A 14,970-nucleotide genomic window follows, 5' to 3' on the forward strand; every position below is an offset into this window, starting at 1 on the left:
TTGGGTGCGAAAGATGATAACCTCTAGACCAAAAAGTTATAATAAGAGAGAGAGAGAAAGAGAGTGGACCAGCTACCTCTGATCCCTCTTTGTCTTTACTCAAAAAGGCAAATGGACCACTCTGAAGCTAACACGCTCTGCACCAAATAGAAAGGTACGACCAACTCACCTCAACCGCATCAATCCAATAATAGTACTGTCGATGCTCAACTAATCACACAATCCCCAGCCCAGCCACCTTAAATTACAGTTCACAATTACTAAAACGCAACAAGCATGGACATCAACTCACCTCAACAGCATGATTCAATCACACACTTGATAATACGTGTGCTTATCTAAATCACAGAAGCCCCATCTGTGTGCCAGACAATACCTTAATTACTCTTAACTGCTTCATGGTAAGGTAAACTTTGTCATTACAACTCGAGTCGACAAAACTACAATTTAGATGCCCTTTGAGATAATCGCTACAAGGGTGGAATCTTTATGGGGAAAAAAAAAAAAAACTAGGGCACCAAATGCAGACTATAAGAGCATCCCTGATCCTACCTCCCCCCTTTTTCCACAATTATAAATCCATAAGAACTTATTATCCTGTCGATTCTTTTGGCTGGTGGAACTCGGCCAGTTGGCCCCAATATCAAAAGATTGGTTGATAAAGCCACATGCACAAAAATGTTCACCCCAAAAAAGTGAGCAATAAAGCATAACCACGATTAATACTGAACACTGCCTTGAGCTCACTATTAAGACGGATGGAAGGAAAGGATTCATATATGCAATGTATATAACATACAATTAAAAATAACACTAGTGGGCATATTGTGCTTTTGGATCATCAATAGGACAGTTTAATACATACAAGAATGGCAACATAAGCTTTCCTTTACAGAAATCCAGCAGTGATCCTGTTCTCGTTATGTCTTTCTTATTTGGCATATGGCATGACACCTGCAGAACAAAAAAAAGAGAGCACTATTAAGTACATCTATTTAAAAAAGGCTGGATAATGCCACTGTTAGATATAGATGCATAAGCATATCCATTTAGTTTTGATCAGCATATCCCAACAAATTTGCTTCCGAGTCCCAATACTAATCACAAAGATGGAGATGCAGAAGCATATCAGATTCAGCCAAACCAGTGAGAAGCTAATATATTGACAAGGTGTCATTGGGGGAGGTTATTCAGCACCCATGAATACAAAAGACAAATCACTTACCACTAACTAGTCAGTTGCTTCAACAAATTGCAATATGAATGATTACCGATGAAGGGTGCACTGCAGCTATACACTTCCTTTGTTTCAGCATATAAAAATTTGAAAATTTCCTCATTTTGTAGAAGTACTCTAGTTAACCCTAAAGCTTATATGTTGAAAATCCGTCTTCAAACTAAAATACTCGAAAATATGAGGTGCACGAAAGGCTACAAAGGCAATAGCAATAGAAGATTGTTACCGATTACTTAAGAGCACCAAAGCTTTAAAGTAGACCAAAATATCATCAAGTGTGAGTAACTACATCAGATTCATTATTGCCAAAGGTTCTCCTAATTCTTTCCCATGCAGATGATCCAACACAAAAAATATTGAACCAAGGACAATGCAGCAGCAGATGATCAGTAGATTAGGGATTAACCCTGCAGAGCATAAACGGAAACGCCTATTGACATTATCAGTGTTGTCAAAGGCGCAAGGCGCACGACCAGTCCGGTTAAGCAAACCCTGCCGCCAGCTTCCACCCAGACAAAAAACGTGAGCGCCTAGCGCGAAAGGTTGCTTTACTAAATAAGGCGCGTTAGCGCTTTAGTTTTCAATAAGGGGCGGAGCTTGAAGAGAAGCGAAGCGAGCCTAGAGTAGAAGCCTATTACATTACGTCAGGCCCCTTTACTTGAGATTCTATTAGTAAAGCGCTAGCGCCCCTATAGAGTAAGGCTCTTCTGCTATCAATGAAACCGAAAGAAACACAAACAAGCCCGAGGCGCAAGCCTAGACGCACACCCGAGTGAAGCTAGGTGCAATTTCTCCAAATCATACACACATATTTATATCAATACATATATAAGGCACGGTTATCCAATCAGACATATATATGAATATAAAAGTATACCTTTAATATACCAAAACCACAAATAGATATAAGAAATCAGGATCTCAATTCAGATTATCAAGCAAAGAGAATACGGAACACATACATATATATGCAAAGGGACACATGGATGAAGATCAACCGATATGCATACCAGTTGAAGAACAAATACCTCACAGTAGATAAAGATCAGAGAGGTGCGAGAGAGAGAGGAGAGACTTACGAGAGGAGAGACTTATGAAAGCATCGATCTAGGTCTAGAAGTCTCTTTAAAATGATATTAAAAAAGCATCCATCAAGGTCTAGAAGTCTCTTTAAAATAATATTAAAAAAGAAAAACTTAAAAAACAAACCCATTTCTCCTAGATGTGCCCCACCAGCCTTGTGCCTGGCTGAAGCCAGGCGAGGCACCTAGGCTGCACCTCACCTCGCCTGGCGAGCGCCTAGTGACAACACTGGACATTATAAAAACCCCATTTCTGCAAGTTAATCTAACGTAGATTGGTTCGACCTCTCCTAAAATTTGTGCGCAAAATGCCACAGCTCAAATACCTTAACACCACATTTTTTTCTAGCACATACATCAGCTCATATTTCCTCGTGCTCATCAAAAAGTTCTTAAAGAATATACCATATAAGTCAATTCCATAGTTATCAATACTGTAGAACACAGGATACATGTATCAATATACTTATCAAAAATTGAGGATTAAATATTGTACTTTATAACCAGTATCACATAAAGATTCTTACCATATCCGGGTTGCATATCACAGCAGTTAAAGAAAGTTTGACCCAGGAAATCAAGCAACAATGTACTCTGTTTAACCACTGGAAATCTCAAGGAAAAGATTTCATCTGATTTTTAAATGGGTGGCCGTAAAGGAACAGAGATAGGGGCAAGGGCAGGGGCAGGGGCAGGTGCAGGGGCAGAGAGCATGATAAAGAGAGACAAGGGAACTCGAGAAAATAAGCGGGGGAATCAAATTACTTCAAATAGTGTACATGATGAAGGAGTGAAAATATTATAGATTCAGAAAACTATCGTACTTTTGCAAGATTGCCCTACTCAGAAACTGGTGTAACCAAAAACCTGTTCAACTTCGATTTCAATCTTGAATCTCAAATCAATTTGAGAAGACTAAACAAAATTACCTCTAACAAGAAACAGTATATGAGTGCACAGACAGGATGTGTCGCCATTAAATTTCAACTTAGAAAAGAATAATTATGACCATAAAATTTATATGAGCAAAACCAGAACGCCTGCATATGTAACCATAAAGTCTAAATCCAATGGCCCAATATAGCCATGCTATGCAATTCATAGAAGATAAACCACCAAGTGTAGATATTATTAACACAGAAAACTAGGCACCAAGAGCCCCATCTTATTTATCTACATATCTCATATCTGCCAAAGACAGGTGCGCATAAAAACAACAACAGGGCATCCTGAGATCCCAATAAAGTTTCAAAAGAACTCTTCGATTTCTAATGCGACACAAAGCAGAATCAATCTTAGGACTATCCAATTTACTCGACAGAGTGTGTTTGAACTATGCTCATAATCTGCAGAACAGCCAGAAAACATGACATCCAGTTACATGAGCACACAAATACTGAAGCATGTACAATTGTTAAGGACATACCAGACCATAAACACATGGTTTACAGATAAGGCATTAACAAGCAAATATAGATTCTACCAACCATAAGCTACTTTAGTTCAAAAGAAAACCCCACTGTGAACAGGCTCTTAGCACGTATATAGAGACATACAACGAACTTGTAAGTTTGCAAACAGAGCACTCCAAACAAAACATAATTGGCATACATCTCAGTTAATCATACTGCAAAACCAAAATAAGCAGAGAAAATTATACGCACTATTTCGATTCCACCAAAAGCAACGCAGAGCACGTACCCAGATTCTTATTAATTAAGATTCAAAAACCCTAATAAAACCATAAAAAACAGAGAAGTATGACTAGATTAAAAACCCTACCGACTAACCTTATTTAGCTATAGTAGAGCTCGAGGCCCATGCCATCATGGATCTCGTAGTCCCTGAGAGTGATATGATCCTTGTAGATATTGTACCACTTCTGGATCCTTATCTTGTCAGCTCTGGTTCCGGTCTGCGCAGCCACCAACTTCTTGAGATCGCCGATCGTGTCATCTTCGTTGCACTTCACCCTCACCTTCTTCCCAAGCCGATCGTTCAGCACCACCTCGATCATCTTCGCTCGCTCGAAAGAAAAACCGAATCCCCAATTTCACCAGTCAACGTGCCTGATGCCTCTCTCTCTTTCTCGCGGTCTTCGGGATTAGATATATATAAACGATTTCCCAGGGTATATTGGTCTTCCACTCTTCCGTGACTTCCACTCTTCCGTTTTACGCTGTTTAATATTTGATGGAGACGGTGGAGAAACTGGGCCTATCACTCTCATTCTTCTCGGTCCATATGTTTTGGGCTTTTTATGATCCATTAGGACATAAAACCAGTTTAGATGCAAACGGCCCAGCGTTTGATAGCCGCTCTTTGACTGTTACAGCTGACGATTGACGTGGCAACGCACAGGTGCCTGACATCATACCACCTCACCTCACTCCCCCAAAGATTCTCTTCAACCCGATCATTTAATGGTTCTCTGGAGAACGGGAATGACTTCACTGTTTCAATCCTCAACATGATTGAAAGATTAGGGCTTTAGGGTTTTAGATACCGTTTGAATTCAAGTTGGGTTTTCTTTTTTGTGGGTTTTTTTTTTAGTCTTTGTAATTGAAACCTGAAAGTTGTAGAATTGGTAGCAAGAAATGAATGCGAGCCAGCCCGCGGTGCACCCAGTGGAGGCGCCGCCGTTGAGGGAGGGGGCAATGAATAATGAACCGCCAAGGATGAGGATGAAGGACACTCAAGGGATGCCAGGGACTGTCGGTGGCCTCGGTCTCCGTCTCTCTCAATTCGTCTTTTCTCTGGTATCGCTCTGCGTTATGGTATCCACCCCTGATTTCAACTCCGTGACGGCTTTTAAGTACGAATTTTCCCTTGTACATCGGTTTCTTTTCCGAGATGCTTACATTGAAGTTTTACGCATGCCGTGAACGTTTTGCTGTTTGATTTTCTGTGTTTTTCGTTACTGCTTCAGTCACCTGGTGGTTGCTGTTAGCTTGCAAAATGTGTGGAGCTTGTTCTTAGCAATTCTTGATATTTATGCCCTTTTAGTGAGACGGAGCCTGCGCAATTATTTGATCACTCGTGTCTTTGCCATTGGTGATGGGGTAAGAAACCTTTCTGTAGTCTACTCTTGAAGCTTGAATTATAGTTGTTATGTCTTATGAATATAGTCGCTACCAATCCCTTTATCCCCTTCGTTTATGCTGATGGATGATTTTCAAGAGTGTTTATGAATTCCCTGTGCTTTCATACCTCAGGAGCTTATTGCATGGTGTGTTGTGAATTAAGGTTCCATAATGTAAATCTTTGAGTACTGAAGTTGATATAAACATATAGTCTATTGGAAGATCAGTGTGCTTTTGGTAATGTACATACCCTGGTATCTGTGGTTTAGAGAAAGCATGAACTGATTGAAGCTATCATACTTAGAGACTGACGTTATACTACTTTTAGCTTTAAAATTAGCTGTTTAGACTAGAACTGTTCCATTGACTAATTGCAAAAAAAAGTTAAACAAAAATCTCCCGACCTCTGGGATAAAGAAAATATCCTTTACATTTTGCTATCTAATTTTACAGAAATATTCCCTTAACAAGACTTCCCTCATTTTTCAATACCCACCATATGCTTTACACCTGTTGGACCAGCGTCCTGCATCCACCATTGTGATGAATATATGTAGGCATGACTTGCATGTCGAATTACGTTAGTTGGCACTTGGCGACACTCTATGTGCTTCGTGAAGGATATTGCAGTTCATGAACGCAATAGTCTGTTCTATTTTATTTCTCTACTGAATTCTGTTATGGAATGTGTTAACTTGGGAAGGAAATCAAGTACAATTTTCACCATTATTGAATGAAGTAACCCTGAGTAGATTGTTTTGGCGAAATTGAAATGAATTTCCAATGTTAGTCACTGCTCTTATTCAATGAGACAGTTATTTTATATGTTTAACAGGGGCACTTATGCTATTGCACACAGACACAGTTATCAACCTGCGGAGCCTTTTTTCCGAAAGAAAAAAAAGAACTATACCAGAGAAATTATGGACTCAGAGATTTAAGTGGTGAATATATTTTTTGGAATACTATCTACTTCTTTTTAAATAGTTTCTCTGTCGCGTTTTGAGTAAGTTAAAAAAATGCAATTGCCTTCATCTGTGTTATTGTGTAGAACTTACTTTTAAGTGGCTGGGTGTAGGATGTGTGAAAGCATTAGCATGATGCTGTATCCATGACTTTATTATGGCTTATTGAAATGGTTTCTCTTCTGGGTACAGATTACATCCACCCTTACCTTTGCTACTGCTAGTGCATCTGCTGGCATCACGGTCCTCGTTGCCAATGATCTTAATAAATGTGCTGGAAACCACTGTGCTAGCTTTGAGAGTGCTACAGCTATGGCTTTTCTCAGCTGGATGGTGTCGTTGCCCTCCTTCCTTTTGAACTTCTGGTCATTGGCTTCTCAGTAAGATCATGGTTAATAAATAAGTGGTTACTGAACGACTCTGGTTTTGTAACTACTTCCTTGCTCCTATGATATTCCACTGCTAAAGTCTGGCATGTACATACATAAAAATTTTGCTAGAAAATGTTGGAACAGGCACAGTTTTCACATCACATGTAGTAATTCTTTTTTTTTCTTCCAAGTAATATAAGGATCTGAATCTTTTCCATCCTTCCAGCCTATTTCCTTGTTGATTTCCTGAAGATAATTGAAACAACACTCGTTTTTATGGGAAGTCCAGTAGTAAATTTCCTTCCGTGTGATCAATTCTATGAGTGGCTAGGTGGTTTCTGCTGCCAAAGGTGATCAAAACACACTCATATGTCCTTGGAACGAAAGCGGGAAAGTGTAACAAGCGTCACTTGCTTTGGTTGTGCTAATCTTTTCATCAGAGTTATCGTTCAATGATTACTATATGACATATGACAGAGATACCAAAAAAAATGAAAGTTAGTGTGCAATGACAAACACATTGTCTACATTGGCTACAATATGTGTGTATAATTATGGCTTTCTTATCTCAAGTTGTGCTTGAATTTTATAGGCTTTTAACCCCTAATGACAATTGAGAAGCAAATTTTTTTTTATTTTTATTTTTAGTTTCAATCAGTGTAGATCTCACCAAGGACTAGTTTGGGAGTCTATTAAGAGGAGCGTGAGTTGCAAAATTGTGGTCATGCGCTGTATTTTGACTCGACTTATCATATCGTCATGTACGGGCCTAACGACTTGAGTTTAGACCCATATCGGATGTTCAAAGAGCAATCATTGTGTTTTTGATCCAACTTATGATATCTCAGGTGAGAAACTTCTGTGCACTCGGGCTTGGATGTCTAAAGAGCAAGCGTTCTGTTTTGATTCCACTTACGATATTGTCAGGTAAGAAACTTCTGTGCACACGGCCCTGACAGCCCGAGTTTAGATCCATATTGGATGTCCAAAGAGTAAACGTTATGTTTTGACTCCAGTTATCATATCGTCAGATGAAAAACTTCGGTATGCATGAGTCTGACGGCCTTAGTATAAACCCATATCGGATGTCCACAAAGCAAACTAGTATTGTGTTTTTTTGGGTTTAAAAAAGAGAGTAAGATGCAGTTGAAAACTACAACGCCAAGAATGCAAAATTTTCATGGTATATCATTCTTGCTTCTATTTTTTTTTTACCTCTGTTAACTTTTGTTGACCTTTCAACGCGTGGTAGGTGTGAGAAGTAGTTAGTTTAGTAACAGTTTTATTCTCAACTCATTGACAGATTGAATTATTACATAACTATTTCGTGTAAAGTCGCTCTCTCTGTGTATCTGCTGCAACTGCTGGGAGAGAAGAAAACTTTGACGTAAATATCATTAATTATCACAAGAATAGTGCCCCCCAATAATGCGTAAGAGATAAGATATGGCAGCAACAATAACGGTTTTCTGCTTTCTGGGTCCCTTTCGGTGCTTAGATATATATATGGCAGTTGGTAACGCCCATATCTGACTTTTCAACGCAACCGGCCTCTTCCATCTCATGTTGATGACATACTATATATATATATATATACATTGCTATATGTGTGTGTGTATATATATATATGTATGTGAAGTGTTAACTGCTCGAACCTGAAAAAGATTGTATTGCAGATAGATATAGGGAGTTTGTAAATAATGTCTAATGAAGAGGAAGCAGAAGTTAGGAGGCTCTATCAGTGCGCAAGGAAGTATGAAAGAATTGTAAAACAGGTATTATTTATATATATATATATATATATGTACTGTGCATGTTCTAATAAATTCATGAAAAACCCATGCAATGCATATATTTGATTAGGGGGTGTGGTTGGTGTTGGTGTTGGTGTTTTTGTCAGTTTGATGAGTTGATCGAGATACTGGACAACAGAACCAGACCACCAAAACGACGACGAGTGCTATCCTCTGTAAGGCTGCTACATCGATCTTTGACATCATTAGTCCTAAAGCATTTCTAGGCAAAACATGGTATATATATTTGTTCCTAAAAGTGATCGAGCTGGTTGGGAATGAATACTAGGGGTTCATCTGACATGCTATTAACACCTTATCATACTTTCAAAACCATCTCCACAACAAACTAGCCTTCAAAATCATTGAGTGATAGCTCCATTGATTATATTTATGGGTTTACCAGTTGCTTCGACATGCCATTAAAGTCCGGAGTTCAAACCAACCGAGAGTTTTTTCCTATGGTTTTCCTAGTCTTGTGAGTTTTAGGGCCCACCTACGAGGAGAGGTTAGGAACCCTATTTCACCCGCATGAGCTTCAACCCAATTTTACCTGTCATCAACATAATGCAGGCTTTTCTGACGCCCACTTAATTGTTCGAAAGGCATGTTGTGTTGGGTGATTCCTCAGTTAAAAAAAAATCTTAGTCATCTATCAATGAATAGCTTTTTCAAATGTTTCAGTTATGTTTGATTTTCCCGTGAAAACTATATTTATTTTTATTCTATTTATGTTTTATAGAGTTGTTCTAGAGGGAGCGGCAGTTCTTGTGCTCCCGTCTCCTCGAGTCAACCTGACAACAATGAAGTATTTGTGCAGACCATATCAAGGCTTCTGCGTGAACTGAGAGCTAACTCTGCAACAGATGATCCTGATTGCTCCACAAGCAACGGAGATGATAAATAGTTCTCTTCCATACTCGTATCAACTGTTACACAATAACACAACCTCTAAAAAAATTTGGACTTTAGCCTATTATACCCATATCATCTGACTAATGTAACCGATTTGCTCAATTTGCTATGAACTTTGGGATCGGCACCAGTGACGAGCTGTTTTCTTTCTCATTCTGCAATTATCAAGCCCACAAATTCATGTTAAGCGATTTTACATATCTGATCAGTCCCCGGTTGTGTGATCAAGTGTATCTCTTTCACAAATACCTGTATCTTGGTTTAACAACTCCATGGAAGCTGCAAGCTCCTTGATCATGGTTGTCCAGATGCTCCATGGGCATGCTCCATCATGAGCGGCATTGCAACTTTGCAGATTCCACTTCTTTTTTTAAAGCTTCAACTTGTTTAACCAAGACTAAGTTTTCCTGGTAAAGTTGGATGTCGTTAGAAATCAACAATATCCAAAGTTCCAAACATAAAAAATGATTTCTGACGAACCTACACAAACATGGAACTTTGTTGCTTTCCTCGACAACAAAATAAAAGGTGAATAAATTCGTTTGAACGGAACGAATGCTATGAATATTCTCTTAACTAAAATTATAGATGGTGAGAAGAAAAGTTGGTGTTAAGCAATTTCATCCAGAACTTAGTATCTAATATGACAGTCAAGCTAATCTTCAGCACTATTGTATATAACCATTTAATCAGAGCAGGTGAGAGCACGAAAATGTGTAAACCAGATAGGAGGAAAGCATGTGGCAATTGAACTGTGAGAGGGTGTCTAATAGTCACCTGTTGCAGCATTGCCACCTTTTGCCTCATTCTAGTAACATCCTCCACATTCTTCTTATGGGACTTGTTATTCTATCAAATAAACATGATATTGTAAAGGGGTAAAAAAAAAAAAGAAAAGGAAATGCTAAAGTCAATAAATTTTGAAGATTATGAATTAAATCAAGAAATAAACTAGTTACACATGCACATATTAAATATGTAGATATAAGCCATACAAGTAAAGTAGTCCTCTGCAATGTTGGAAATCTAGTATATTTTAAGACATTTTCAGGAACATTTCCTATAAGTAGAACAGTCCCCTGCCAATCACAGTGCTGGAAACGCAATATATTTTAAAACATTTACACGAATAATACTATAATTAAGCAATTTGCTTTTCTAGAATAATCTTTCAGGCAATCAAAGATTGGTCCCACTTAGAGACATGCAATGGCTGTTCAAGACACAAAAAAGAAAAAAGAAAGAGAGATGAGAGATGTTTTTGTTTCTTGCCTTATGAATTTTTGTGGCGGTGGGGGAGGGATGAGGGAGGGGAACTTATTGGAATACATTGTATTGGTTGGGACTTGGGGGGCTGGAGATCTTAGCAACATTTTACAGTCTTATCAGTTCCTTAGTGCGTCTCTATGTTAACCATAATAAGCATAAACGACCACGATCCGGTTTGATAAGAGCCTCAATATGTATGCTTTCATCTTTTCAGCAGCGGTATTTACCTAGTTATCTTGTAGTTAGAATGCATAACTCCTCACTTCCTTGGACACAAGCATAAAGCTTGATTGATGCTCCAATAACTATTATCAACAAAAGATCCAACTAAAACCCATATGCACGTCATGAAACAGAGACCCTTTTTCTGGCCATTACACATAAGCTAGTAAGCTACTGAGACAGTGAGATGATAATCCATCACAAAACATATCAATATATCATGAATGAGGAAGTTCAAAGACTATATTCACACTAAGCATATGTGAAACCTTGTCAAACCCATACAAGCATGAGTTTCCAATTAGTCCGGATTGCAGTATAACAAATTTAAAAATCTCAAAGAAAAAGGCAAATGATTTTGGTAAAATAGAAAGAGCAATGCACGTTAACAACAAAAAATCCTATTGGGAAAACAAGGACGAAAGAGTGGATCAAGAGGGAGAATGACTACCTCAATCAGTTGCTTATCACAGTCGGTAGCCCTCTCTGCCTCCACATCGTAGCGCATCCTCCACTCGGCAGACTCATCCATTGCTTCCCTGTTGGCAAGATCAAACTGTCTCCTGCGAAACACACAAGCCGCACATAGTAGAACAACAAATCAAATTGAAAAGCAAACGGAGATGAAAAAATCGAATACATCACATACAGTAAATAAAGTCGCACATATACAGTCTAATTCGAACGAACAGGAATGGAGTTCTCATTTCCATGGATTAATTAGAGAACTGGAGAGGAGAAATCTAAAACCCTAAACAGATAGATCGGGGAAAGAAACCTTAGCAATTCAGTATCATCAGCGGAGATAGCGTAATCGATGGCCCAAAGCCTTAAGTAGACAGCAGTCCCCAACGCCATCGCCACCACAAAACCCACCAGCATCCTCCGACTCTCTCTTCCCATTCTCTCTCCCTCCGCAGCAAATCTTTTAGTCCCTTTTTCTCCGACGAAACCTCTTCTACGGTTCAGGTCTGCGTCCCGTGCGGTTGCTGTTGTTTGCTGCTTCTTGCAGTCCATCACATCGCTGCAAGAACATTTATTTTTTTATTACCAAAATCCAAAACAAGAAAAATACATCGATGGGCTCATGGACTTAAGATACTGAATTGGGTATGCGGGCCAGCCCATTGGCTTTCTGCAGCCCAATTTAGTGCTTCTTTTCTCGTAATAATAATAATATGTATTATAGAAATTCTATAATGCACTTGAATATTTTATTTTTTTTTAAACGAAGAGAGGAGATTCGAACTCTGATCATCATGGTATTAGGACAAATGCAATGTTTTTTATTTGCTGGGCCAACAAAAATGTTGGCACAGTCCCACCTCTATTACACAAAAAGTCAAGTCAAACACGTATTTTAATACAGTCACATCAGCAAAACACATCTTCTAATACAACCACATCAACAAAACATAAATTTCTATACAATTTGTCTTCCCACCCAACATGGATGCCAACAATATTTCATTCCTCCATATTATCCACAACAAAACTACACCAAAACATCAAATATCGATACATCCACATCAGCAAAACACTTATCCCAATACAGTCACATAAGCAAAACACATTTTACAATACAGCCACATCAGCAAAAGACAATATCTTTGTTGACCCAATAACACTTTAACATTACATTTGCCCTTACACACCATTTTTATCACTCAAACTAATGACTCGGGTGTCAATATACCTTCATGTCGTCTTATTTTTTATTATTATTAATTTTTTTTGAAAAGGTTTGTGTGCACGTTTAAACCATACATATAATAAAGTGAAAAAGCATTGTTCATCACGAGAATCTGCCTAACATGAGCATCATCCATTACCTTAAGTGCTAGGTCAAAACTATTGGCTCAAGTAACAAACTAATATGCATGTGATGATAATATTCTAAGCTATGTACATTTTGACTGAACTGTCAAAAAAAGTTGGCTTGATTAAATCCAATCAATTCTACTTTATAAAATGAGACGTAATTGATGCCTATTTTGCTTTCCCCTTAATAGAGCATGGTTAAAGAAATGTTGGAATTGACGGACGGACTAAATTTAAGAAAAGAGATGGAATAGCAGCGTACCCCAATCCGAATTCGAAGCTTAATGGACAAGATTTGTAGTTTTAGCACATAAATAAACAAAGGAAGAATCTGTAATCACTTTATCAAAAAAAAAGAAGGAAGAATTTGTAATCAAATCAAGGTGCGCCTGCTGTTTGTTTATTAATGTAATTATTTACCATGGGCGACTATATATATAGTATATACAATGTTTCTTATTTAGAAAACTAGTTACGTCCTTGTATTTCCAATCATTCTTGTCTCTCACACACATTATTCAACTGAGTTTTGGTATGAAATATTTCCATATTCAGGTTTCCATCAATTATTGACACAGGTAAGTTATGGATATTCTCGTCCAAGACACGATCACATTAGACCCTGTCCTACAAGAGAAACACGTGAGTCTCTAAAGAAATTTGTTGGACGTGGGAGTTGTTATGGATAATCATTAAGATCATGATTTCCAACAAAAAGCTCAATTATCCTCTATCTCTTCTTATCCATTTGACATTATATATTAAAAACTATCAAGAAGGCTTCGGATTGGTTGTTGAAGTTGAAATCCAAACATGGATTTTACTTCAAGGATTGTTTTAGCTACTCTGGAGTTTTCATGCCAACCACTACCCACGTCACCAGCCTCATCTCCTCCACTCCAGTTGAAAGAAGCAGAGTGAAAAAAGCTGGCAGATTGCTTTCTCAGAAAGAACAAGTCTCTTGGATTGATTCATTACATGTGAAAGAACTCATCCTCTGATTATAAGAAAGAAAAACCAGAACCAGAGAACTAACTAACCATGATTCAAAACAGTTTGTAAATAATTAAATTACAGTACAAAAACCATGAAGGAGTTGATCAGTAGAGCAACACAGTAATAGTGGTTGATCAATATGTCGACTACCCAGTTATTTATTTCTATCCAAATCTGCAATTCTTATTCTTGGCTGGCTAATCTTCGAACCCAGTTTTCTGCCAAATCGCATTTCGCACGCAACGAAGGTCTCTCCCTTTGAGCGTTCTCCCAAACCCTTCATGAACGGAAAATGAAGCACCTCTGACTCTGGCCAAGTACTCATGAGGAGGGATCCTATCGTCCTGATCGCTGTTGTCGTCGTAGCTTCCTATGTTTTGACTATTACCAGGAGGATCTTCTTTCAGAATCTTCGACCAGTCCGGTACGTTCACCGGCAATGAAGCGGAAGTCACCGTATTGTCTCGTTCTGGCCTATCAATCTTTCTCAGGCTTTTCTTCGAACGGGAAGTGGGTGTTGATTTCTTGGTCTCCAATTGTAAGGATTCGTTGAAATTGTAAAGATCGGCCTCGTCGAACTCGACATGAGAGCCCGTTGTGAGCGAATCGAAGCTCTCTGGGCTTAGGTAGATGTTACTGGATTTTGAATTGAAGAGTCTCCTTGAGGCCATTGAAATGCAAGCTTTGAAGAAAATGTTCTCCGTCTCCGGTCTCTGTTTGTCTTTTTTTTTTTTTTTTCCTTCTTCTCCTCCTCCTCGCTGGCTCTGGTTGGCTATGTATTTACGCATTCAGACCTTACATAGAGTCCAGACTTCAAATTTAATTCAAAACGGACGCCCTCACACGCTTTTCATGCACTCCTCGTTCGATCGGGACCGCGTGGAAGAAATGGGCGATTTCGGTATGAAACGCGAGGAATGTCACTGTTTTTTTGTCGTTTTAACCGTCTTTCAATATTTATTAAGGTCAAGGTCAATCGCACCCGCATCCAACGGCGTAGGATAGTGGTGGCAATTTCGTTATATTCATATTCGCAGGGTTAATATTTAATCAAAAACAATTACTTCCAATTTTTGACTCTATAAATTCAATTTGTAGCATGTGAAAATTGGAATAAAGAAGTGGGCATGTATTGCATGTTGGGTATTTCGTCTAAGGGATCTGTATGAGTGTGAGTACCATTAAAGTTAATATACCATGTGATAAGTATTTATAA

At 38.5% G+C, this 14,970-nt stretch overlaps 5 protein-coding genes across 7 annotated transcripts; 2 read left to right on the plus strand and 3 right to left on the minus strand.

The window, feature by feature from the left end:
• Nucleotides 1-719: 719 nt before the first annotated feature.
• Nucleotides 720-4,395, minus strand: LOC120013804 (ubiquitin-like protein 5). Its single transcript, XM_038865738.1, has 2 exons — nucleotides 4,110-4,395; nucleotides 720-954 (listed from the first exon to the last, which is right to left on the minus strand). The coding sequence occupies exon 1, from the start codon at nucleotides 4,334-4,336 to the stop codon at nucleotides 4,115-4,117; it is 222 nt and encodes a 73-aa protein (XP_038721666.1). The 5' UTR covers nucleotides 4,337-4,395; the 3' UTR covers nucleotides 720-954; nucleotides 4,110-4,114.
• A 325-nt stretch (nucleotides 4,396-4,720) lies between these two features.
• On the plus strand, nucleotides 4,721-6,957 carry LOC120012195 (CASP-like protein 5A2). Its single transcript, XM_038863503.1, has 3 exons — nucleotides 4,721-5,134; nucleotides 5,249-5,381; nucleotides 6,560-6,957. The coding sequence occupies exons 1-3, from the start codon at nucleotides 4,917-4,919 to the stop codon at nucleotides 6,749-6,751; spliced, it is 543 nt and encodes a 180-aa protein (XP_038719431.1). The 5' UTR covers nucleotides 4,721-4,916; the 3' UTR covers nucleotides 6,752-6,957.
• Nucleotides 6,958-8,373: 1,416 nt separating this feature from the next.
• Nucleotides 8,374-9,478, plus strand: LOC120012199. 2 transcript variants are annotated; one of them, XM_038863507.1, is made up of 3 exons: nucleotides 8,374-8,513; nucleotides 8,639-8,707; nucleotides 9,352-9,478. In XM_038863507.1, the coding sequence occupies exons 1-3, from the start codon at nucleotides 8,439-8,441 to the stop codon at nucleotides 9,436-9,438; spliced, it is 231 nt and encodes a 76-aa protein (XP_038719435.1). In that variant the 5' UTR covers nucleotides 8,374-8,438; the 3' UTR covers nucleotides 9,439-9,478. The 2 variants fall into 2 exon arrangements, with proteins under 2 accessions (XP_038719435.1, XP_038719434.1); XM_038863506.1 differs by having other exon boundaries at nucleotides 9,274-9,466.
• On the minus strand, nucleotides 9,429-11,979 carry LOC120012198. Of its 2 annotated transcripts, XR_005471224.1 has the most exons (5): nucleotides 11,716-11,979; nucleotides 11,389-11,500; nucleotides 10,224-10,295; nucleotides 9,696-9,853; nucleotides 9,429-9,601 (listed from the first exon to the last, which is right to left on the minus strand). XR_005471224.1 is itself a non-coding variant. In XM_038863505.1 (4 exons), the coding sequence occupies exons 1-4, from the start codon at nucleotides 11,952-11,954 to the stop codon at nucleotides 9,776-9,778; spliced, it is 501 nt and encodes a 166-aa protein (XP_038719433.1). In that variant the 5' UTR covers nucleotides 11,955-11,979; the 3' UTR covers nucleotides 9,429-9,775. The 2 variants fall into 2 exon arrangements, 1 of the variants encoding a protein (XP_038719433.1); XM_038863505.1 differs by having other exon boundaries at nucleotides 9,429-9,853.
• A 1,718-nt stretch (nucleotides 11,980-13,697) lies between these two features.
• LOC120013280 lies at nucleotides 13,698-14,557 on the minus strand. Its single transcript, XM_038865034.1, has one exon. The coding sequence runs from the start codon at nucleotides 14,540-14,542 to the stop codon at nucleotides 13,952-13,954; it is 591 nt and encodes a 196-aa protein (XP_038720962.1). The 5' UTR covers nucleotides 14,543-14,557; the 3' UTR covers nucleotides 13,698-13,951.
• Nucleotides 14,558-14,970: the final 413 nt, after the last annotated feature.

This window comes from Tripterygium wilfordii, chromosome 13, assembly GCF_013401445.1.
Source record: "Tripterygium wilfordii isolate XIE 37 chromosome 13, ASM1340144v1, whole genome shotgun sequence".
NCBI classification, from domain to species: domain Eukaryota; kingdom Viridiplantae; phylum Streptophyta; class Magnoliopsida; order Celastrales; family Celastraceae; genus Tripterygium; species Tripterygium wilfordii.

Excerpts from the sequence above, each read along its gene's own strand:
- LOC120012195 (XM_038863503.1), top strand. The coding sequence starts at position 4,917 with ATGAATGCGAGCCAGCCCGCGGTGCACCCAGTGGAGGCGCCGCCGTTG. Across the intron at positions 5,135-5,248 it reads AACTCCGTGACGGCTTTTAA|TCACCTGGTGGTTGCTGTTA; the intron begins GTACGAATTTTC and ends TTACTGCTTCAG. Across the intron at positions 5,382-6,559 it reads TCTTTGCCATTGGTGATGGG|ATTACATCCACCCTTACCTT; the intron begins GTAAGAAACCTT and ends TTCTGGGTACAG.
- LOC120013280 (XM_038865034.1), bottom strand. The coding sequence starts at position 14,542 with ATGCGTAAATACATAGCCAACCAGAGCCAGCGAGGAGGAGGAGAAGAA.
- LOC120012199 (XM_038863506.1), top strand. The coding sequence starts at position 8,439 with ATGTCTAATGAAGAGGAAGCAGAAGTTAGGAGGCTCTATCAGTGCGCA. Across the intron at positions 8,514-8,638 it reads ATGAAAGAATTGTAAAACAG|TTTGATGAGTTGATCGAGAT; the intron begins GTATTATTTATA and ends TGTTTTTGTCAG. Across the intron at positions 8,708-9,273 it reads GACGACGAGTGCTATCCTCT|AGTTGTTCTAGAGGGAGCGG; the intron begins GTAAGGCTGCTA and ends TATGTTTTATAG.
- LOC120012198 (XM_038863505.1), bottom strand. The coding sequence starts at position 11,954 with ATGGACTGCAAGAAGCAGCAAACAACAGCAACCGCACGGGACGCAGAC. Across the intron at positions 11,501-11,715 it reads GATGATACTGAATTGCTAAG|GAGACAGTTTGATCTTGCCA; the intron begins GTTTCTTTCCCC and ends TGTGTTTCGCAG. Across the intron at positions 9,854-10,223 it reads AGGTGGCAATGCTGCAACAG|GAAAACTTAGTCTTGGTTAA; the intron begins GTGACTATTAGA and ends CAACTTTACCAG.
- LOC120013804 (XM_038865738.1), bottom strand. The coding sequence starts at position 4,336 with ATGATCGAGGTGGTGCTGAACGATCGGCTTGGGAAGAAGGTGAGGGTG.